Consider the following 21,289-nt stretch of genomic DNA (forward strand, 5'->3'; position numbering starts at 1 on the left):
TCTTCCAAATCACTTTCTCTCTCTACCAACTTCTCTCCTCTCCCTTCTCTCTTAATTTCTCACTTCATACCTCATCTATTTTAGAATCTGATCATACCACGCTGTAGCAGAGGAGTTAAGGAACATTTCTACCCGATCAGATTTTCAAACAGAGTAAGTTCATTTTTACTCTAAATATCCTTTGTTCTCTGTTTTTCCTTAGGATTTAGTCATCAATCTTGGTGGGGTCAGTTGAGAAGTTTAATCCTCTCAACTTATTCTATTATATACTGAAATTTTGTTCTGTTTGGATAATTTGCATTAGGCCCGTAAATCTTGAAGCTTATCCAAACGGTGGGGAATAAAATTCTAAAAGTTGCTTGAAAAGCAAGCAATTGAGGTAAGGGAAGCTAAATTTAATTTTTAATAACACCCTATGATAGAAGATTTGAATGCGGAAGGGACGTGGTCCCAATATTCAATTTCTCTTGCAGGAATGTTGTGTGTTTATATATTGGGTTGTTTGTTTGTATATTATTTAAATTTGTAAAAATATTATATTTTGATGATTTAGTATTAAAGTGTTATTTTTTTCATGTCAAATAGACTTTTGAATATTGTGGATCAATTTTTGAATGATATTGTATGATGAAATGGTGTGGAATTGAATTCATACATTTGGGATAATGTATGGACTGATGTTTGATGTGTATTAAGTATTGATGCCTATGTGGTAACAGAGATCTCTGAGCTTCACTAATGATCTAAGTCACATAGACTAAGATATCAGGTGGTGAGAAGCTGATGGGGGAGTTCATGCACACCGTGACATATGAGATGCACGGCTTGGGTTGTATTGAACTTACCCTGATCCTTTCTGTTGGATTCACTAGTAATCTTTGGATTAGGTGTTAGTCTCTGGTAGGACTTACTTAATACGGGTCTTCCGGAAGACGTTGTTTGTTGAATATCTTGGATGTGTAGATCCATGTGAGATCTATGTGATTGTTTTAATGTTGGGATTTGAAGAAGATTGTATAATTTGAGAAATTGATCATGTAACTTGGTTTTCTCTTTTGATTTAATTGCTTATATTATAAAATTCTATTTTCATTAGCTTACCCTTGCTTTTCTCGTTGTGTTTGAACTGCGATGACTGTACTACGTACACGAGCAGATGATCTTACAGGTGTCTGAGGATCATAAGAGTTTTAAGGCGTTGATTTTGAAACTTATATTGTAAATATTTGTATTTCTATATGTCCAAATCACGTATTAAGAATGTTTTGAAAAACTGTAAGCTTGTATAGAAATATGTAGAATCGGTATTGTAATAGTTATATGTAAATTATGGGGTGTTACATTTAATGGTATCAGAGCGGTTCATCCTTAGGATAACCTGAGGGTAGTGGGTTTATTTTGTTTCTCTTGCGTGTAGATTTTTGTCTAAGTCTAGCCTCAAGACTTAGTTAAAAGTTTCTAATAAGATGTTTGACAAAGTTGTTTTTCTTGAAATCTTGTTTGTGTTCGAGTCAAGTTAATTGTTATGAATAAAGATGAAAGTATTAAGAATGAAAAGAATCTTGATAGAGTGGTGAGGGTGCACACACTCATGACTAGATCGAGATTGTTTTCTATCTTAATTCTAAGTAGCTAGAGTACATTTTAGAGATAAGTTTTGATTGGTTTTTACCTGTTTCGTATGATTATTTCTTTGAAGTTAATTTGTCTTAAAGATGTAGTTGGAAATTTTAGTAATTTCTAACCCAATTCTTTATGTGCTTAGTAGATGGCACGTAGACCACCTACTCCTCCTCCACCAGTAGATATGCCCAACTTAGCTCGGGCAATAGAGATGATGGCAACAGCCTTGCAACAATAGAGTGCTACTATGGCACAACAGCATCAGGCTGCCCTTCATCAATTAGAAACAACTAGATTAGCAGCAGAAGCATCTCAACTTCATCAACAACTCCATACTTTTAGTCTGGAGGATTTTCTAAGACATAATCCACCCAGATTTAATGGCAAGGTAAATCCAGATGGAGCAGACCAGTTGGTGAGAGACATAGAAAGAATCTTTGAAGCTACTCAATGCCCTGAAGAGAGAAAATTATCTTATGCCATCTATATGCTTATTGAAGAAGCTGAGTTTTGGTGGATAGGCATGAAGCAAATGATGGAAGACAAAGGAGAAGATGCCACTTGGGAGAACTTCAAAGTAAGATTCCTGGAGGAGTATTTTCCTGATAGTGTCAGGTATGCAAAAGAAATTGAATTCATGCAGTTGGAACAAGGAAATCTTTCAGTCACTGAATATGCTACTAGGTTCAAACACCTAGCTAGATTCTACACCCAGACCATGACTGAGGCTTGGAGATGTAGAAAATTTGAGTTTGGGTTGAAGCAAGAACTTAAAGTAGTGGTGATTCCTATGTCCATTAGAGATTTCCCTGCTCTAGTGGAGAAAGCAAAAGTAGTGGAGAGTTTGAAAAGTGGTAGCAGACTTGCTAAGCCTCAAGTGGGAGGACCTTCTAAAAGCATGCCTAAATATGAAGATAGAAAGAAACCTTATTTCAGACCTCAATCTTATAGCAGTGGAAGACCCAGTTCTCAATCACCACCTAGTTTCAGATGTTTTCGATGCGGTGGGCCACATGTTGTTAGATTTTTCCCTCATCCAGTGTCAAATGTGACATGTGATAGATGTCACAAGTATGGTCATGCAACAAAAGACTGTCGTGTCAAATTGGGAGCTCCAAATTCTGGCGGAGTGCAACAAGTACAACAAAATAGTAATAAAAAACCCAAAGCTGCTGGCAGAGTTTTTGCTATTAGTGGAGCTGAAGCTTCACAGTCTGATAGCCTTGTTAGAGGTATTTGTTCTATCCTTGGAACACAGTTATCTGTATTGTTTGATTCTGGGGCAACCCATTCTTTTATATCTTTTGATTGTTCTAAGAAACTTAAGTTGCCAGTCCGAGAATTAGAATTTGAGTTGGTGGTATCTACACCAACAGAAGGTATTATAGTAACTTCTTCCATGTGTGCTGAATGTCCAGTAATTATAGATGGGCAGAGATACAAGATCAACATGATTTGTATACCTCTAAAAGATTTGGAGGTTATATTGGGAATGAATTGGTTGTCTACTAATCATATCCTTATAGATTGTGGTCGGAAGAAGTTAATTTTCCCTAAATTAGAAGGAATACAGGTTATCTCAGCTCATCAGTTTGAGAGAGAGATACAAGAAGGTGCATAATGTTTTATGCTCTTGACTTGTTCTATATTTACTGATAAAGTACAAAAAGATATATTTGTAGTTCAGGAGTTTATGGATGTATTTCCTGATGAGATTCCTGGACTTCCACTTAAAAGAGAGATAGAGTTTGCAATAGACTTGATTCCCAGAGCAGGCCCTGTGTCAATTTCTCCATATCGGATGGCACCAGCGGAGTTAGCTGAATTGAAGAAACAACTAGAAGACTTATTGGAAAAGCAATTCATTCGACCTAGTGTTTCTCCATTGGGAGCTCCAGTGCTATTAGTGAAGAAGAAAGATGGTTCGTCACGTCTATGCATAGATTACAGACAATTAAACAAGTTGACAATAAAGAATAAATATCCTCTTCCTAGAATTGATGACTTGATGGATCAGTTGCATGGGGCAATTGTCTTTTCTAAGATAGATTTGCGCTCAGGTTATCACCAAATTTCAGTGAAAGCGGAAGATGTTCAGAAGACTGCTTTTAGATCAAGGTATGGTCACTATGAATTTCTGGTTATGCCATTTGGGGTGACTAATGCTCCAGCTATTTTCATGGATTATATGAATCGGATATTCAGACATTTTCTTGATAAGTTTGTGGTAGTGTTCATAGATGATATCTTGATCTATTCTCGTACAAGGGAAGAACATGCAGAACATCTTAGAACCGTCCTGAACATTTTGAGAGAAAAACAGTTATATGCTAAACTTTCAAAATGTGACTTTTGGATGTCAGAAATACAATTTTTAGGACATGTCATCTCTGCACAGGGAATATCAGTAGATCCTTCTAAAGTGGAGGTTGTACTTCAGTGGGAACGTCCTAAAACAGTTACAGAAATTAGAAGCTTTGTCGGGTTAGCAGGATATTACAGGAGATTTATAGAAGGTTTTTCTAAAATAGTGGCTCTTTTGACCCAATTGACTAGAAAGGATCATCCTTTTGCATGGACTGAACAATGTGAGAAAAGCTTTAAAGAGTTGAAAAGAAGGTTGACTAATGCTCCTGTATTGACAATCCCTAATACCAATTAGTCTTTTGAAGTTTTTTGTGATGCTTCCTATCAGGGATTAGGTTGTGTTCTGATGCAGAATAAGAAAGTTGTTGCCTACGCTTCTCGTCAGTTAAAGGTGCATGAAAGAAATTATCCAACTCATGATCTAGAATTGACCGCAGTTGTCTTTGCTTTAAAAATATGGAGACATTTTCTTTACGGAGTTAGTTTTAATGTGTTTAGTGATCATAAAAGCTTGAAGTATTTGTTTGATCAGAAGGAGTTAAATATGAGGCAGAGGAGATGAATTGAATTTTTAAAAGACTATGATTTCCAGCTAATATATCATATTGGGAAGGCAAATGTTGTTGCAGATGCGTTGAGTCGTAAAAAGATACAAATGTCTTCGCTTATGATTAGAGAGTTAGCATTGATTGAAGATTTCAGGGGTATGAATTTGGAGGTTTCCATGTCTTCAAATTGCATTAGTTGTAATACCCTTGTTATAACTAATGAATTTCTGGAGAAGGTGAAGGAGAAGCAGTTGGAAGATTCAAAATTGAAGAACTTCATGGGCTTATTAAATACTAACAAAGCTAAAGACTTCTCTTTAGGAGTGGATGGTATTTTGAGATTCAAAAATAGAATATGCATACCAGAGGATAATGAACTAAAGCAAACAGTGTTATCCGAAGGTCATAAAAACAAACTCAGTTTACATCCAGGAATTACCAAGATGTATCAAGATCTCAAGAAGTCTTATTGGTGGCATGGCCTGAAGAATGATGTAGCTAAGTTTGTAGCTGCTTGCTTGACTTGACAGAAATCAAAGATTGAACATCAACGACCTGGAGGCATGTTAACTCAGTTAGACATTCCAGTGTGGAAGTGGGATAGTATCTCAATGGATTTTGTTACCCACTTACCACGTACTTTGAGGAAGCATGACTCTGTTTGGGTCATAGTGGACAGGTTGACAAAGACGACACACTTCCTACCTATAGACTTGAGAATCTCTATGCGGAAGTTGGCCCAGATTTACATAGATGAAATAGTCAGATTTCATGGTGTACCCTCTAGCATAGTTTCAGATAGAGATCCCAGATTCACCTCCAGATTCTGGCAAACGCTTCAAGAAGTTTTGGGGACTAAACTCAGACTTAGTTCAGCATATCATCCTCAGACTGATGGACAATCAGAGAGAACTATCCAGTCGTTAGAGGATTTTCTTAGGACTTGTATGTTAGATCATTTGGGCAGTTGGGATGAAATTCTACCTTTGGTAGAGTTCACTTACAATAACAGTTACCAAGCTAGCATAGGAATGGCTCCTTTCGAGGCATTGTATGGAAGAAAGTGCAGGACACCTCTGTGCTGGTTTCAGGATGGTGAAATTGTGTTAATTGGACCAGAATTAATACAACAAACCAATGAGAAAGTCAAAATGATTCAAGAAAGATTGAAAACATCTCTCAGCAGGCAAAAATCTTATGCAGATCAAAGAAGAAGACCTTTAGAATTCTCTGCGGGTGAACATGTCTTTTTAAGAGTTACACCATTCACTGGTGTAGGAAGAGCACTAAAATCCAAGAAATTGACTCCTAAGTTCATAGGACCTTATCAAATTCTCAGGAGAATAGGCCTTGTGGCTTATGAAATTGCTTTGCGTCCTTCTTTAGCTAACATTCACAATATTTTCCATGTATCCCAGCTAAGAAAGTATGTACCTGATCCTAGCCACATTCTAGAGTCTGATTCCATCCAGGTCAAAGAAAATTTGTCGTTTGAAGTGAAGCCAATCAGAATTTTAGATTCACTAGTGAAACAACTTCGTGGAAGAAGTATTCCCATGGTGAAAGTATTGTGGGATCTCACCTCTGGAGATTCCACTTGGGAAATTGAAGAGGTGAGACGAGCATCATACCCTAATCTCTTTCTTGGTAAGTTCATATTCGAGGACGAAAATTTTTGTAGTTGGAGATAATGTAACGACACTTTTTTTTTAAAAAAAAAGCAGAAACAGCGTGCCCACACTATCACTTTCTTCTTCATTCTTCCAAATCACTTTCTCTCTCTACCAACTTCTCTCCTCTCCCTTCTCTCTTAATTTCTCACTTCATACCTCATCTATTTTAGAATCTGATCATACCACGCTGTAGCAGAGGAGTTAAGGAACATTTCTACCCGATCAGATTTTCAAACAGAGTAAGTTCATTTTTACTCTAAATATCCTTTGTTCTCTGTTTTTCCTTAGGATTTAGTCATCAATCTTGGTGGGGTCAGTTGAGAAGTTTAATCCTCTCAACTTATTCTATTATATACTGAAATTTTGTTCTGTTTGGATAATTTGCATTAGGCCCGTAAATCTTGAAGCTTATCCAAACGGTGGGGAATAAAATTCTAAAAGTTGCTTGGAAAGCAAGCAATTGAGATAAGGGAAGCTAAAATTATTTTTTAATAGCACCCTAGGATAGAAGATCTGAATGCGGAAGGGACGTGGTCCCAATATTCAATTTCTCTTGGAGGAATGTTGTGTGTTTATATATTGGGTTGTTTGTTTGTATATTATTTAAATTTGTAAAAATATTATATTTTGATGATTTAGTATTAAAGTGTTATTTTTTTCATGTCAAATAGACTTTTGAATATTGTGGATCAATTTTTGAATGATATTGTATGATGAAATGGTGTGGAATTGAATTCATACATTTGGGATAATGTATGGACTGATGTTTGATGTGTATTAAGTATTGATGCCTATGTGGTAACAGAGATCTCCGAGCTTCACTGATGATTTAAGTCACACAACCTGGATTGTATTGAACTTACCCTGATATCATGATTTTTTGGATTCACTTGTAAATTTAAGTACTGCATTGGATATGATGTTAGTCTCTGAGACGACATACTTAATATGGGTCTTTCAGAAGGTGTCGTTTGATATTCCGCATGTTGAATATCCTTGGTGTATAGACCCATGTGTGGTCTATATGGTTTTTGTATATTGATATTAGAATGAAATTGGATTATTGTGGTTGATACATAAGTTTTATATGCTAATGTTTGATTGAAAAAGAAACTTGATTATTTATGAATTATTATTCTAATTGCTTTTATTTATATATATATTTTTGTATGTTAGAAATTTATTTTAATAATTTAATCTTGTATGTGTTTGTTTGTATTATGAACTACAATGATTATACTATGTACACGAGTATATATATGTACATGTGTAGAAGTTGACATATGAAAAAAGTAGAAATTTTTATTTTTGATCTTCCTTTTCTAAATATTCGTATTTATACATATATGATGTGAGTGTTTAAGTTTATATTTTGGATTATAATAACATTTGTACGTACCCTTTAATGAATTTATAGTATAATGTGTAGGAAATATTTGGATGTTATAACATATCATTAAATCTTTATATAATCATATTTAAGAATCTTATATTATTTATAGAGAATCATTTTATTTGTATAATAGGTTCATTTTAATTTGTTTTTAGAATTCTTTATGAATAAGTATAATCTACCTATGTCCCGTTTTTGTTAACATATAAGTTTTGGTCTAATCCCCCCATTTTTTATATTTTCTTTCTTTTTTCTTTTACTTTTAATAATATTTTTTTTTATGTGAGGGCAGATGATTGTTGTTACTTGAGGTGTCAGTTACATAATAATATCAAACATAAAAACTTTATATATATATATATATTTATTTATTGTTTGCCTTCCATCGTTATTTAGGTGTATTTATTCGACCGAATAACCAAATTCAATTTAATTTAGCTCAAACAAAATTAGATTGAATTTTTTTAACGTGATAGGTTTTGTATGTTAAATTTAAGACTCAACTCAATATGATCAAAATTATTAAATAATATTAAAAATAATAATAGTAATATACATATTATTTAATTTACTTCATCATCTATTAACTAAATGTGTATTTTGAAATAATAAAAATATACTATATTTTTAATAGACTGTGTTGATCAAAGATTCTTTATGTGAATATTTTGATGATGAAGAGTTAACAATTTGTATGTGATCATGCATATGATAAAGGTAGTATATCTGAGTAACTAATGATAAAGGGTTTCTTGTATTTGCATCTATCTATTTTCCAATTTATATTATACTTTTTCTCACTCTCGTTTTTAATCTAAAATAATCACTCCGAAAATCATTCCTGTCATCACATTTCAATGCACTACCCGTCTTGTTTCTCTTCTCGCTATTTATTGGAAGAGATAAAAAACCTCAGAGCAGAAAAGAGAAGCGTTTCCTGTGAGATGCGTCCTCGATGATGATGTGGTGCAAGGATTCTTCCTGCAGCTCAGAAATCAGCCCAATGCAATTGAAAAATAAAGCACAATTGCAGAAGAAATAGTAAACAAAAAAGGGAATAGAAACCCTAGAAAAAGAATGAACGTAAGAGAATTGAAGCAGAGGAAAAACAAAGTTGAACGAAGAGAGAGAAAAAATTTATTCATCTTATTCTGAAATTGAGTACAAGAAAGAGAATATATATCAAAGGTGTAAAAAGAAAAAAGTGGGCCTGAGAGCTACATGCAGCCCAACAGCTCAAGAAGAAAAAGCATAAAATTTATCAGCCCCCTCAAGCTGGGAATAAATGTTTTTCATTCCCAGCTTGGAATGTATTAAGGTGAAAGTGTTGGGAGGAAGGGGTTTGGTGAAAATGTCAGCAACTTGCATGGAGGAGGAAATAGGGAGAACTTTGAGAAGCCCAGCAGCAACCTTTTCACGAACAATGTGACAGTCAATTTCTATATGCTTGGTACGTTCATGGAAGACATGATTGTTGGCTATTTGAATAGTAGATTGATTGTCGCAATAAAGGATGGCAGGCTGAACATAGGGAACCCGAAAGTCTTGGAGAAGATATATTAACCACTGGATTTCACATGTAGTAGCTGCCATGGCTCTATACTCTGCTTCTGAGGAGCTTTTTGAGATTGTTTGCTACTTTTTGGATTTCCACGTGATGAGTGAATTGCCTAGAAAGATTGAAAACCCAGTAATGGATTTTTTTGTAGTAGGACAAGTTGCTTTAAGACTCAGTTTTGTGTCGCAGCAAGAGCAAGTAATAAGCGAAGTGTGATGAGCTTTACAACAGGCGCAAAGGTATCCAGGAAGTCGAGTCCTTCCAGCTGTGTGTAGCCCTTAGCAACAATGGGCTTTGTATCTCTCTATGGTGCCATCAGATTTTCTTTTTATTTTGTATATCCATCTGCAGCCAATAGAAGTTTTACCTGGATGGAGAAAAGTAGTTACCCATGTGTGATTGGCTTCCAAAGCATCTAGTTCTTCCTTCATAGCTTGCTGCCAGCATGGATACTTTGATGCTTCCTCATAAGATTGCAAATCCATATGTGATGAGATAGAAAAAACAAACTTTTTAAAGTCTGTGGATAGGGATTTATAAGAGACAAAGTTAGATATAGGATATTTTGTACTTACATGATTTGTGTGTATGGATGAAGTATGGAAATCATGTAGATATATGGGCATTTTCCTGTGACGAGTTGATCTCCTGAGAATGGTGTTAGGTTGTTCTTTAGGAACAGTAGATTGTGCCTCATTAGCATGATCATCAAGTACACCAGATTCACTAAGTTCACCAGATTGAATATAACATCATTATTGCCAGTAAAATCAGTATTACCAGTCACAAGATTCTTTTCAGCATTATGAAGAATGCTACCAGGAGTATTATCATGAATAAAGTCATTAGTAAAGGCATAATTTTGGGGAATAGGAAGAGATAAATTGTTGGGTCTTTCATTATTATCAACATTCAATATAAGAAAATTGGTGTTCATGAAAAATTACATGCCTTGAGACCTCAACTTTGTGATTTTTGAGATTTAAGAAAATATAGCCTTTGGTGTGAGGTTGAAAATCCAAGAAAACACCAAATACAGCACGAGCATCAAACTTTTTTCTATTAGCTGTGATAGTGCTAGAATAACATAGGCATCCAAAAACACGAAGAATGGTTAGATCATAAGATTTAGTGTGCAGTTTTTCATAGGGAGAGTTATTGTCTAATAAAGGAGTTGGGGTGCAGTTTATCAAAAAAACAGCAACATGTAAAACAACAAAGTTCCAAAATAAAGGAGGTAAGTTTGCTTGAAAAATGAGAGCACGAGACATTTGAGATATGTTGATGTTTTCTTTCAGCAATACCATTTTGTTCAGGCGTCTCAACACAAGTAGTTTGATGAATAATTCCTTTAGAAGAGAAAAAGGTTTTCATGGCAAATTCTGCCCCGTACGAATGATTTTAACACTTTTTTCAAACTGATTTTTAACATATGCAATAAAATTCTCAATATGAATTCTTGTTTCAGATTTAGTGACCATGGGTATAAGCCAAGTAAAACGTGAAAAGTCATCAACAATAGTTAAAAAATACTTATGACCATACATCGAAGAGACTGAACAAGGACCCCAAATATTAGTATGAAGTAATTCAAAATAGCAATTGGTATGAGAACTACTCAAATTAAAAGGAAATTTCTTTTGCTTGGCTCTATGGCAAGTATCACACACATGAGTTTTATTTGTAGTAATAAAAGGAAATTGAGTTCTCAAAACAGATAATCTTTCATCAGAAATATGACCTATTCTATTGTGCCACAGATTATGGTTCTTATCAGTAGTACTGTAAGAAGAAGCAACAGTATTGAAACTAGAATTACAAAAAATAGTAGAATCAAGAATATACAAGTCGTCTGTGGTCTTAACTGTACCAATCCTCTCGTTGGTAACGTTGTCCTGTATATCACATTTGTTTGAAGAGAAAATTAATTTGTAATCAAAATCTGTAGTAATTTTCGAGATAGATATCAAATTAAAGGCAAAGTTTGGTACATACAGAACATTGCTAAGATAATAAAAAAAAATTAAGACAACAGTGCTAGAATATTCATATAGAACATGATGACCATTCGGCAGATTTATATGAACAAGTTTAATAGGTTTATATGAGATAAAATTTTATAAAGAAACTCATACATGATCATGGCTCCTAAATCCATAACCCAACAAGAATTAGTTTTGATAGAAAGATTACCTGTTGAAGGTTGATCATTTAGTTGGTGAGTTGAATGTGTGGAGAAAGATCCCACCTGATTCACTTGTGTTGGATTAACCACGTTGCTGTCATCAGTACTACTTCTACTTTGCTTGAAAATGTCTGAAAGAATCTGGTACTGCAAAGGAGTGAGGGTAATGTTGCCCTCTTCTTGACCTTTTTGACATTTTTCAAAAGAAACATCATCAATAGACACAATACTATTGATCTGACTGGGTTTTCCACCATTGAAAAATTTATATCTAGGTGGGTAACCATGCTTCTAGTAACAATTCTCAATCGTATGACCATTTATACCACAATGAGTGCAGATTTTTTTATTATTGTTATTTTTGTATGTCTTATTGTCCTTATTGGGAAAGCCATTTTTTCGAAAACAAACTTTTTCTGTGTGACCAATCTTACCACAAAAGTTACAAGTAATAGAAACAGAACTAGGGTGGCGATTAACACTAATATTACTAACAACATTGTTAATATTGGTGACCAAGGTATTACTAACCGACTGATGTTCTTGTTGTACCACCAAAGAAAAGATCTTCGATATGGGAGGAATAGGTTCCATCAAAAGAACATGAGACTTGATGTTATGATATTTTTCATTTAGCCCACGAAGAAACTGCGTTGCCTGATCTTCAAACTTTCTATGATTGAGAAGAGTCATAACAGCACAATAACAAGAGCAATTTGTCTTACAGGCACAAGTCGGGTTAGGTCTAAAATTTTCAATTTCATCCTAAATAATACGGAGCTTAGTAAAATAATCGGTAACAGATTGATCTCCCTGACATAGGGTAGCAACTTCCATTTGCAGATCAGAAATTCTAGAAAGATTACCTTGGAAATATCTAGTTTTGAGGTCGTTCCACACATCAACAACCAAATCCATCCAAATGATGCTCTTCCTTATCGGAACAGAGACTGAATGCACTAACCACGACACCACCATGTTGTTACAGCGATTCCATGCGGCATAAGTAGGATGATCCTTCGTTGGGCAGGGATGTGTGCCAAGGACAAATTCAAGTTTATTTTTCGCACTCAAAGTTGTCATGACTGATCTACTCCGGGAATGGTAATTCGTCGACTCAAGAACTGGTGATACCAAACAGATTCCAGGATTCTCGTTAAGATGCAGAGACAAATAAGTATGATCAGATGTGGATTGATCAGACGTTTCTTTTGTCGCTTTTGCCATGCCTGTTGGGAAAGAAAATTTGAACAAGATGACACGAAAAACGAAAAATCAGAATCAAGAAAAAAAATGAATAAGAATAAAGGAGATATCAGAGAGCACAACAGATCTCTTCAAACGAAGAGCTCTGATACCATATTGGAAGAGATAAAAAACAACAGAGCGGAAAAGAGAAACACTTCCTGTGAGATGCGTCGATGATGATGTGGTGCAAGGATTCTTCCTGCAGCTTAGAAATTAGCCCAATGCAGTTGAAAAATAAAGCACAATTGCAGAAGAAATAGTAAAAAAAAAATGAATAGAAACCCAAGAAAAAGAATGAACGTAAGAGAACTGAAGCAGAGGAAAAACAAAGTTGAACGAAGAGAGAGGAAAATTTTATTCATCTTATTCTAAAATTGAGTATAAGAAAGAGAATATATAGCAGAGGTGTAAAAAGAAAAAAAGTGGACCTGAGAGTTATATGCAGCCCAACAACTCGAGAAGAAAAAGCATAAAATTTATCACTATTTTTCAAACTATTTTTTGGAAGCCTTAGTAGTCCAAGACCTTGAAAATTATGTAGGTTCAATATTTAATTAGATTAGCCCAAAAGTTAATTGAATTATGAAACCAAAAAATTAAGGTAAAATGAAAAGAAAATGGGAAGATGATTCAACTTTCAAAAGGGTTGGTTGGGTAGTGCCACTAGGGTATTAGTTTACTACGATTAAGCATGATAATGACAAGTGTGCAATGGTTACATCAATATGAACCTAAATTTGTTTGGTTTGGTAGAGCTAAAGAAGTGTGAGAAGAGACTTTAATGTCTAGTAGTTTTCATCTTTGTGATTATGGTCTGGGATGAGATGGATGCAACTTAATCCAATACCTTATATTTTTTTCAACCTAAAAAACAGTTTTAGAAAATGTTAATAGAAACAAACAATCTATTTTTTTCTTCAAAATAGTGATAATATTATTGTACTGGTAGGGTCTGCACGACCAAATTCAAATAAGTGTCGGACGATAATCGAGATGAGAAGCCCTCAAAACGTGAAGGAGGTGTAGCAACTCATCGGACGTCTTACTGCCCTTTCTAGGTTTGTCCAACGCCTGGCCGACCACACAAGACCTATGGTGTAACTGCTCCGAAAAGTAGCAAAGTTCAGCTGGGATGTGAAATGCGAAAAAATCTTCCAGTAGTTGAAAGAGTTTTTATCCTCACTGGCAGTGATTCAGAAGTCGAGACCCGACCAACCAATAATTGTCTATTTGTCGGTCTCGGAGGAGGCACCGAGTGCAGTACTCGTGCAGGAGGTGGAGAAGGAAGAGCGCCCCGTGTACTTCGTTAGTCGGACACTCCATGCGGCCAAGATGAGGTACCGAACGATAGAAAAGGTTGTGTTCGTCCTTGTCCTAACCGCCAAGTGTATGGGACCTTACTTTCAAAACCACACCATCATGGTAAGAATTGACTACCCAATCTTCAAAATTTTATCTAATCCAGATCTTGCAGGACACATGATAGGATGGTCGGTGGAGCTCTCAGAGTTCGACATCCGCTATGAACCGAGAGGTGTAATCAAATCCCAATGCTTAGCTGACTTCTCGATTGAGCTAACAGGACCTCTCGACCAGATGGGCAGTATATGATGATGGGTCGTCCAACAAGGCGACATGTGGAGCTGGAGTTGTTCTCGAAGGACCAGGTGACCTCCTCTTGAACCAAGCACTTTCAAGCCCACAAACAACCAAGCCGAGTACGAGACCATCCTGATCGGCCTACACTTAGCTTACGACATGGGAACTTGCGAAGTAACATGCCAAAGTGACTCCAGTTGGTGGTCGGTCAGATAAAAGGAGAGTTCAAGGTGAAGGAGCCTTTCCTGCAAAGGTACTACCACACGATCTCCAACCTCATCGCCCGGGTCAAGAGGGTAACGGTGGAGCACATCCGTTGAGAGAACAACACGAGGGTCTGATAAGTGTCTAATTTTCGTAATATTTCATATTAAAATATAGGCACTTATGAGGATTTATTGCTAATTTACATATAAAATAATCCTTAATTTATGAATTTATATATTTTTACATTTTTTATGAGCTTTATTTGAATAAGAGCATTTTATTCCCAAATTTGGTGTTAATTGCAGATTTCTAGGGAGGATTGAAGATTTGGAGTAAAGGAGAATAATTTGAGCTAAAAAGAGAAACCTGGAAGGTCCCAGAATGGAAAAATATGTAAAGAAAGATTGGGCCTTTTTATGTTTTATCATTTAACCCATTAGCGCGACACAGGAAGCAACCTAACCCTAGAAAACTAGGATAAATAGAGGGCTAGAGGCACAACCCTAGTGTGCCAGATTGAGAGGAAAACACCATAGAGTGAATTGTAACTCAATTGGGAGGATGGAAGGTGCTAGACGTATGCGTGGCTAATTCTACCCTTTGGGATTGGGAGTAATATGCTCAAACTCTTATGTATTGAGATGATATTTTATATATTTATATTCAGTTCTTGATTGATTATTGGTATTGTTGTTTTACTTTTAACTTTCCGTGACAAATTGAGAATATTAAATATGACCGAGAGGTATTTTTAGGGTTCAGACCTAAACATCAATACTTAGCATATTTGAGTGCTAGAGACAGACTTGAAATGTTAATTGCCATTAACGTTTGATTGTGATTTCTAAGTTGTTTTTATAAGTATGTGAGAGATCGATATAAATGAATTTTCTACAGGCATCAATTTCAATCAAATAACTTAATATTGACATGCTAATCAAAATACATGAGAGTGAGAGAGATGAAACCTAATCCCTATTTTTCCAATTGAAGCAACTAATTCTCTGTTTGTTTTCTTATTGATCAGTGCCAACATAATCACTTCAACTCTTTTTATTGTTTTGTTGTTATATTTACCGAATATTGTACTCGATAATTCATTGTTCCTTGTGGGATCTATATCCGTCCTTAGGGACAATTATTACTTCTGAAAAACGCGGTGCACTTGTCGTAAAAAGTCATCAGGGTCGACGCATTGTCTCGGCTTGCCACAACCAAAAAGAAGAGTCACCACAAATTTGTGGTGTAGATCCACTTGAAAAGACCCAACGTGGGAGAAGCCGAATGTCAGGCCATAACCGAAGCCAATACTTGGATGACCCTAATCATTCAATACCTGAAGCTCGCACATGCAAACCAGAAAAGAGAAGGCGACGAGACAACAATGTGCAAGGTTCACCATGTTCAACAATATGCAATGTGCAAAGTTTATCACTAAGGAGAAGGCACAATATGTCCTCCGAGAAATCTATAAGGGAGAATGTCAGAATCATTCGAGCGGAAGAACGATGGCCGCCAAAGTCCTCAAGGCTGGCTACTATTGGCCAACCGTTCAAAACCATTGTGCAGAGTATGTGAAGAAATGCACTGAGTGTCAGGGGTTCGGCCCATTGTCACAAAGACCATTATGCCTAAGCAGGGTTAGCGAGGCTAATCAGCGATCAAGAGTTAGGTAATGCACTTCTAAACATGACCCAACTCCATAATCTGGCACAATAAGAAAATGCCCATAATAACTATATAAATAGGCTCAAAATCCAAGAATCAGGTACGTCATTATACAGTGCTCAGAGTACCGAGTGTGGAATACTTAATTTTGACTTAAGCGTCGAAGTGTCTTTTGCAGGTGTCATCCGAGCTTGGATTTTGTGGAGACCTAGAGTTAGAGCAACAAAAGGAGAGGGAGGAGCCCATTTTGAGAGGGAGGAGTGAAGACTTGACGGATCGACCAAGAAGGAGTTCCAATAGTTCTCTTGGTTCCAACCTCGTTCGAGAAAAATTATTATGAAAAACAATTATTAAAGTTGAAAAAAAAAGAAGTTACCATAATATCAACTATTTTCAGAACATGAAAATAAGGACTAAACCTGTTTTCCGTCCCTATACTTTCACGTAAAATTGATTTTCGTTTCTAGTTCAAATTTTAAACCTCCTGAATACTTGTAGTAAGAAAACTATTAGAGTGACTCATTGCTAGTTTTTTTTACACGACAAAAGAATTTATAATGTGGATTAGGATATTAAAATATTTCTTGTGACGTGAATGTTATAATATTATAATACAAACTACATTGGAAATTCATTGATTAAGTAAAACACACACTAATAAAGATCAATTCCAATAATTTTCTTATTACAAATATTTAAAATATTTAAAATGTAAATTATAAATAAAAACCAATTTGGTATGATAAAGAGTTGAACGAAACAAGATTAAAATAAAATTCGAGGAATATTGAGAAAACAAAGAAGGGAAATAAAATATACAAGAATGGTTTAGAAAATAACACGGTGTATAAAATAAAGTTTGTATTTATATAGATAATATATTTGGTATAAAGATATTTACGAGGATAAAAAATGGAAAGGAGAGTCTATTCATAAAATTAGGAGTAGAAATAGAAAGAATTACAACAAATGACTTTTCTTTTTATAATATATATTTATTAGCAGGACGAAAGTAATGACAAAAGATAATGTTTTAGTCGATATTATTTAAGAGGATGAATATTCAAATCAGTACCTACATATCATGGTAAAAAAAAGAGTCAGATTTCAAATATACATAACTTTAAATGTTTCCAATAATTTAATAACTTAGTTATGTAGTAGTTTATAAAGTAATTTAATTAATATAAAGAAAAACATTTTAAATTAGTTATTTTAGGAAATTTTAGTTTGTAAGTTACGAATTATTCGAGTTAGTTTATAGTTTGTAGATTATATTTTAACTTATTTAATTTTTTTATTTTTTATTTTTTATTTTAATATATTTTTAGTTATTATTATTTATTTCAATTTAAAAAAAAATAGTTAATTATTGTACTACTTTTAAAGTTAGTTGGGTTATATTTTAACTTTTTTTTATGTAGTTTAAATTGAAAAAAATTAACATAATAAATTGAAATAAATAATATTTCTATAAAAATTACATACAATAATATATAGAACTAAATCGAGAAACCAAAAATAAATATTTTTAGATAAAAATTTATTTAAATTGAATAAAAATTAAATTTGATTTTTTGGATAAACATTTATTTAAATAAAATGACATGTCCAAATAAACAACTATACAGTTTTAAGAAAAATAGAAATACAAAAATTTAATAAAATTTCAAAAACAAATTAAATAACAACTAATTTAGTGAAAAAAACTAAATTAGATATTATCTTATAAATTATAAAATATTATTTGATATCTAAAATAATTTTTATTATTAATACAAATTTTTAAAATAGTTTTTATATTATATTTAATATTAACTATCAAAATTTAAATTATTAATTACTTTATATTCTAAATTAATATTTAACTATAAATTTAATAATTAAGTTAGAATATAAAATAATTAATAACTGAAATTTATAGTTAAGGTTAGATATAATTTAGAAACTAGGTCATAATTTTCTAATAATAATAAAAACTATTTTAAATACTAATATTTTTTTAATTTATAAAATAATATCTAATTTAGTTAGTATAGTTACTAATTTATTTTTTTTCTAAAATTAATTTATATTTAATTATCTTTTTTACAATAATTTAATTATTTAAATGTTCTAAAATTATAACTAAACACAAATTTCATTTATATAATAAAAATTGCATAATTATAGTTACATCTTTTTATACCGTTTTACTATTTTATCAATAACTTCATTAAATAGTTCTAATTTAACAAACTAATTTATGAACTTGAAACTCTTATAGTATGATCTTATCAACTCAGAATTTATCCCTTAACAACTAATTTATAAGAAATATTTTATCAACTAACAGCTAATTTATTTTTTTTGTTTTGTCACAACAACCCCTAAAGTAAGTTATTTAAATTATTTGATGACAGAAAAATGTGAACTGTATTTAGTAAAATGGTGGTATGTTCTAAAATGACTTACTTTTAATATAATTTTACTTTATCATTATTTTCTTTGCACAAACAGAAGTAGATTGCTACTCATACCCGCCCAATTGGCTAGAAGTATTTATTGTTTTGTCTCTTTTTATGTTGACTGGTAGTTGCTTATTTATTTGCGAGTCACTTATAGCATAAATACTTATTTGAAGATGACAACACTGAAACAATATAAAATAGAAATCAATTTTAAATAAAAAAATAATTAGTTGATATAATAATTAAATTAGAGATATTTTAAAAACTAAAAAAATATTTTTAAATTATTTTTTATTATTATTAAATAATTTTTAAATTGGTATCTAATTAGCTACCAATTTTTTAGTTTTTAATTTTAGTAGCAAAAATCTTGGTTGCTAATTAGATACCAATTTAGAAACCATTTAATAATAATAGAAACTAATTTAAAAATCAAAAATTTTTTAATCTATAAAATGATATCTAATTTAGTCATTATAGTAACTAATTATTTTTAGTCTCTAAAAATTGGTTTCTATTTCATGATTTTCTTGTAGTGCGACCAGAAATTCTCCTAAAGTTTTGAAAAACCGTGAATTAGTACACAAGATTAAATTGATTGATTTACTATTATACTATAAGTAAATTTTAAAAAATTAATTTATAAGATAAGATAATATTAATTTTATTTATTGTTTGTTTGATATTCAAAACCTTTACATTAAATTAAAGTTTTGGAGAAATTAGATAAAAAATAAAAAGTGGTTAAATTCGTATTTGCTTTATACACTTTATAGTTGATGCTAATTGGTGATCTTTGGCATTGATGAGTGGAGAAAGATTGGTGAGTGTGAAGCATGGGTCTGAGCATCACTAACTTCTCGTCCCAATTTTGTCAAAATGTTAGTGATCCATTACGCGTTGTTCTGCCTTTTCCCTAATTTATGTTGCTCGTCTTATAGCGTTTATATTACTAGAATCTGGTTGTCCTTTTTGTTTGTTTGTTTGATGGGTTGGTAAACCCTTTCCTAAAACTTTAACTGCTTAATAACATCTTTGGAAATCCACTAAAATGAAAACATCTCATTAGTTTTTTATGGAAATAATTGATTCAATAATGGAACATATGTCCAGAAATGCAGTGTTTGATAAAGCTTTTGATGGTGCTTCTAAGGTTAATTATAATTATGACAACAAATATAATAATTGTAAATAATAATGTAAGAAAACATTAAGTAGAATTGCACTATCAATTGATAATGGTGAAGGATAATTATAGGATCTCATAGGAGAGATACATGCTATTTCATAGAGTTGTGATCTTGTTTAACAACCTAACAAAATTAACAATATAATAAACTACCTTTCTTTTATTCAAGTTAGTGACTAATTATTTATTCCACACCTACCAAGCACATAAAAAAATATCACAATTGATAAGTAGATTGTTAGGATATTAATATGAGAGGAAATTTTCATGTTGACTAATTCAGTAAAACAAACTATATATAAATTAAAATAGTTAAAATTTTATTATGATATAATTTGTAGTTGAAAATGATGTATTGTTTTCTAAAAGTAAAAATACTCAGAATCTTATTATCTTGTAATTTTTAGTTTGAAAGTGATATTTTAATTTTTTTAATAAATTTCGTTATAATTTATTTTCGTCAAATTTTGTCAATGTCTCACTTAAAAAAACTTAACATAGATAAATTATATTAAGCACCACCTTGATTTATGCAATGAATTTTTCACACAATTAACTATGAAACATGGTGCAAATTGGCATATGGGTAGGCCAAGAACCGTGTTTGATTTCTCTAAGATAATGAATGTGTGGCCACACAACACAATTCATAATAATAATAATAAAAAAATTCATGCTAGTAGCTGAAAAGAAGATGAATAAATAATGTCACAAATTTAAGATGTTACTCAAACATATTACTAATAAATGAGATTTATCGATAAAAATTGATCTATATTATTAATTTTTGCACAAATAAAATGTTGGAGTAATTAATTTTCGTAGATTTATAATATGTTCTCACAAGGATTAAACGTGAGTAAGTGAAGTATAAATTGAATTCGTGGTTAAGCCACCAACCTTGACTAGTAAGTAAGCAATTGAATTTACAGTAAATCTATTTCGAACCTTTTGAATATATTTAGGTAAAAGTATTTTTTTATAGAATTTATTTTGAAGGGCTGAATTTAATTATTACGCGTAAGCAAGTTAATCTAATTGTAATATAAAAATCGTGGGTATCGTTCTGTCGTTCAACAGCTGTCATTTCAGGGACCAAAAATTTATTGTAAATCAAAATCGCACACACACATATATATATATATATATAATAAAATATATATTACTAAAAATTAGAAGAGAGTAAAAAAGAAAATGAGTTTTTATAAATAATTTTATTTGTAAATCCCGCACCTCTTTCATTTCTTTCTTTTTTTTTTCTTCTATTCTTTTCTCTCTCTCCTTTTTCTTCCTCCCATTTCTTTTGTTATGCTCTCTATTTTCTTTCTCTTATACTTTATCTCTTTTAAAATTTGATTATTATAGAAGTGTAAAAAATAGTTTTCTTCCGATTGGTATCAAATGAGTCTCTCACTTGGTTTCGGTGACCGACCGCATCAAAATGTATTTAAGGAGTTCAATAAATGTCAACAATGACACTTATGACCATGTTCCTTCAAATCTAGGTGACACTTTCAAAAAATCAATTAACACTGGTTTAGTGAAAAATATTGATTTATTAAGATGTTTTCCAAATATACC

General features: G+C 32.6%; 1 protein-coding gene and 1 long non-coding RNA gene across 2 annotated transcripts; both read left to right on the forward strand.

The window, feature by feature from the left end:
* On the forward strand, positions 1–1,238 carry LOC137809615 (uncharacterized). Its single transcript, XR_011080789.2, has 3 exons — positions 1–153; positions 305–379; positions 1,157–1,238. It is a non-coding gene; the product is annotated as an uncharacterized LOC137809615 (long non-coding RNA).
* Positions 1,239–5,569: 4,331 nt separating this feature from the next.
* LOC150028997 (uncharacterized) lies at positions 5,570–6,229 on the forward strand. The gene has a single exon (XM_090297842.1). The coding sequence runs from the start codon at positions 5,570–5,572 to the stop codon at positions 6,227–6,229; it is 660 nt and encodes a 219-aa protein (XP_090153968.1).
* Positions 6,230–21,289: the final 15,060 nt, after the last annotated feature.

This window comes from Phaseolus vulgaris, chromosome 2 (assembly GCF_051622355.1).
Source record: "Phaseolus vulgaris cultivar YP4 chromosome 2, ASM5162235v1, whole genome shotgun sequence".
NCBI lineage: Eukaryota > Viridiplantae > Streptophyta > Magnoliopsida > Fabales > Fabaceae > Phaseolus > Phaseolus vulgaris.

Coding starts and splice junctions, on each gene's coding strand:
- LOC150028997 (XM_090297842.1), top strand. CDS start 5,570: ATGGCTCCTTTCGAGGCATTGTATGGAAGAAAGTGCAGGACACCTCTG.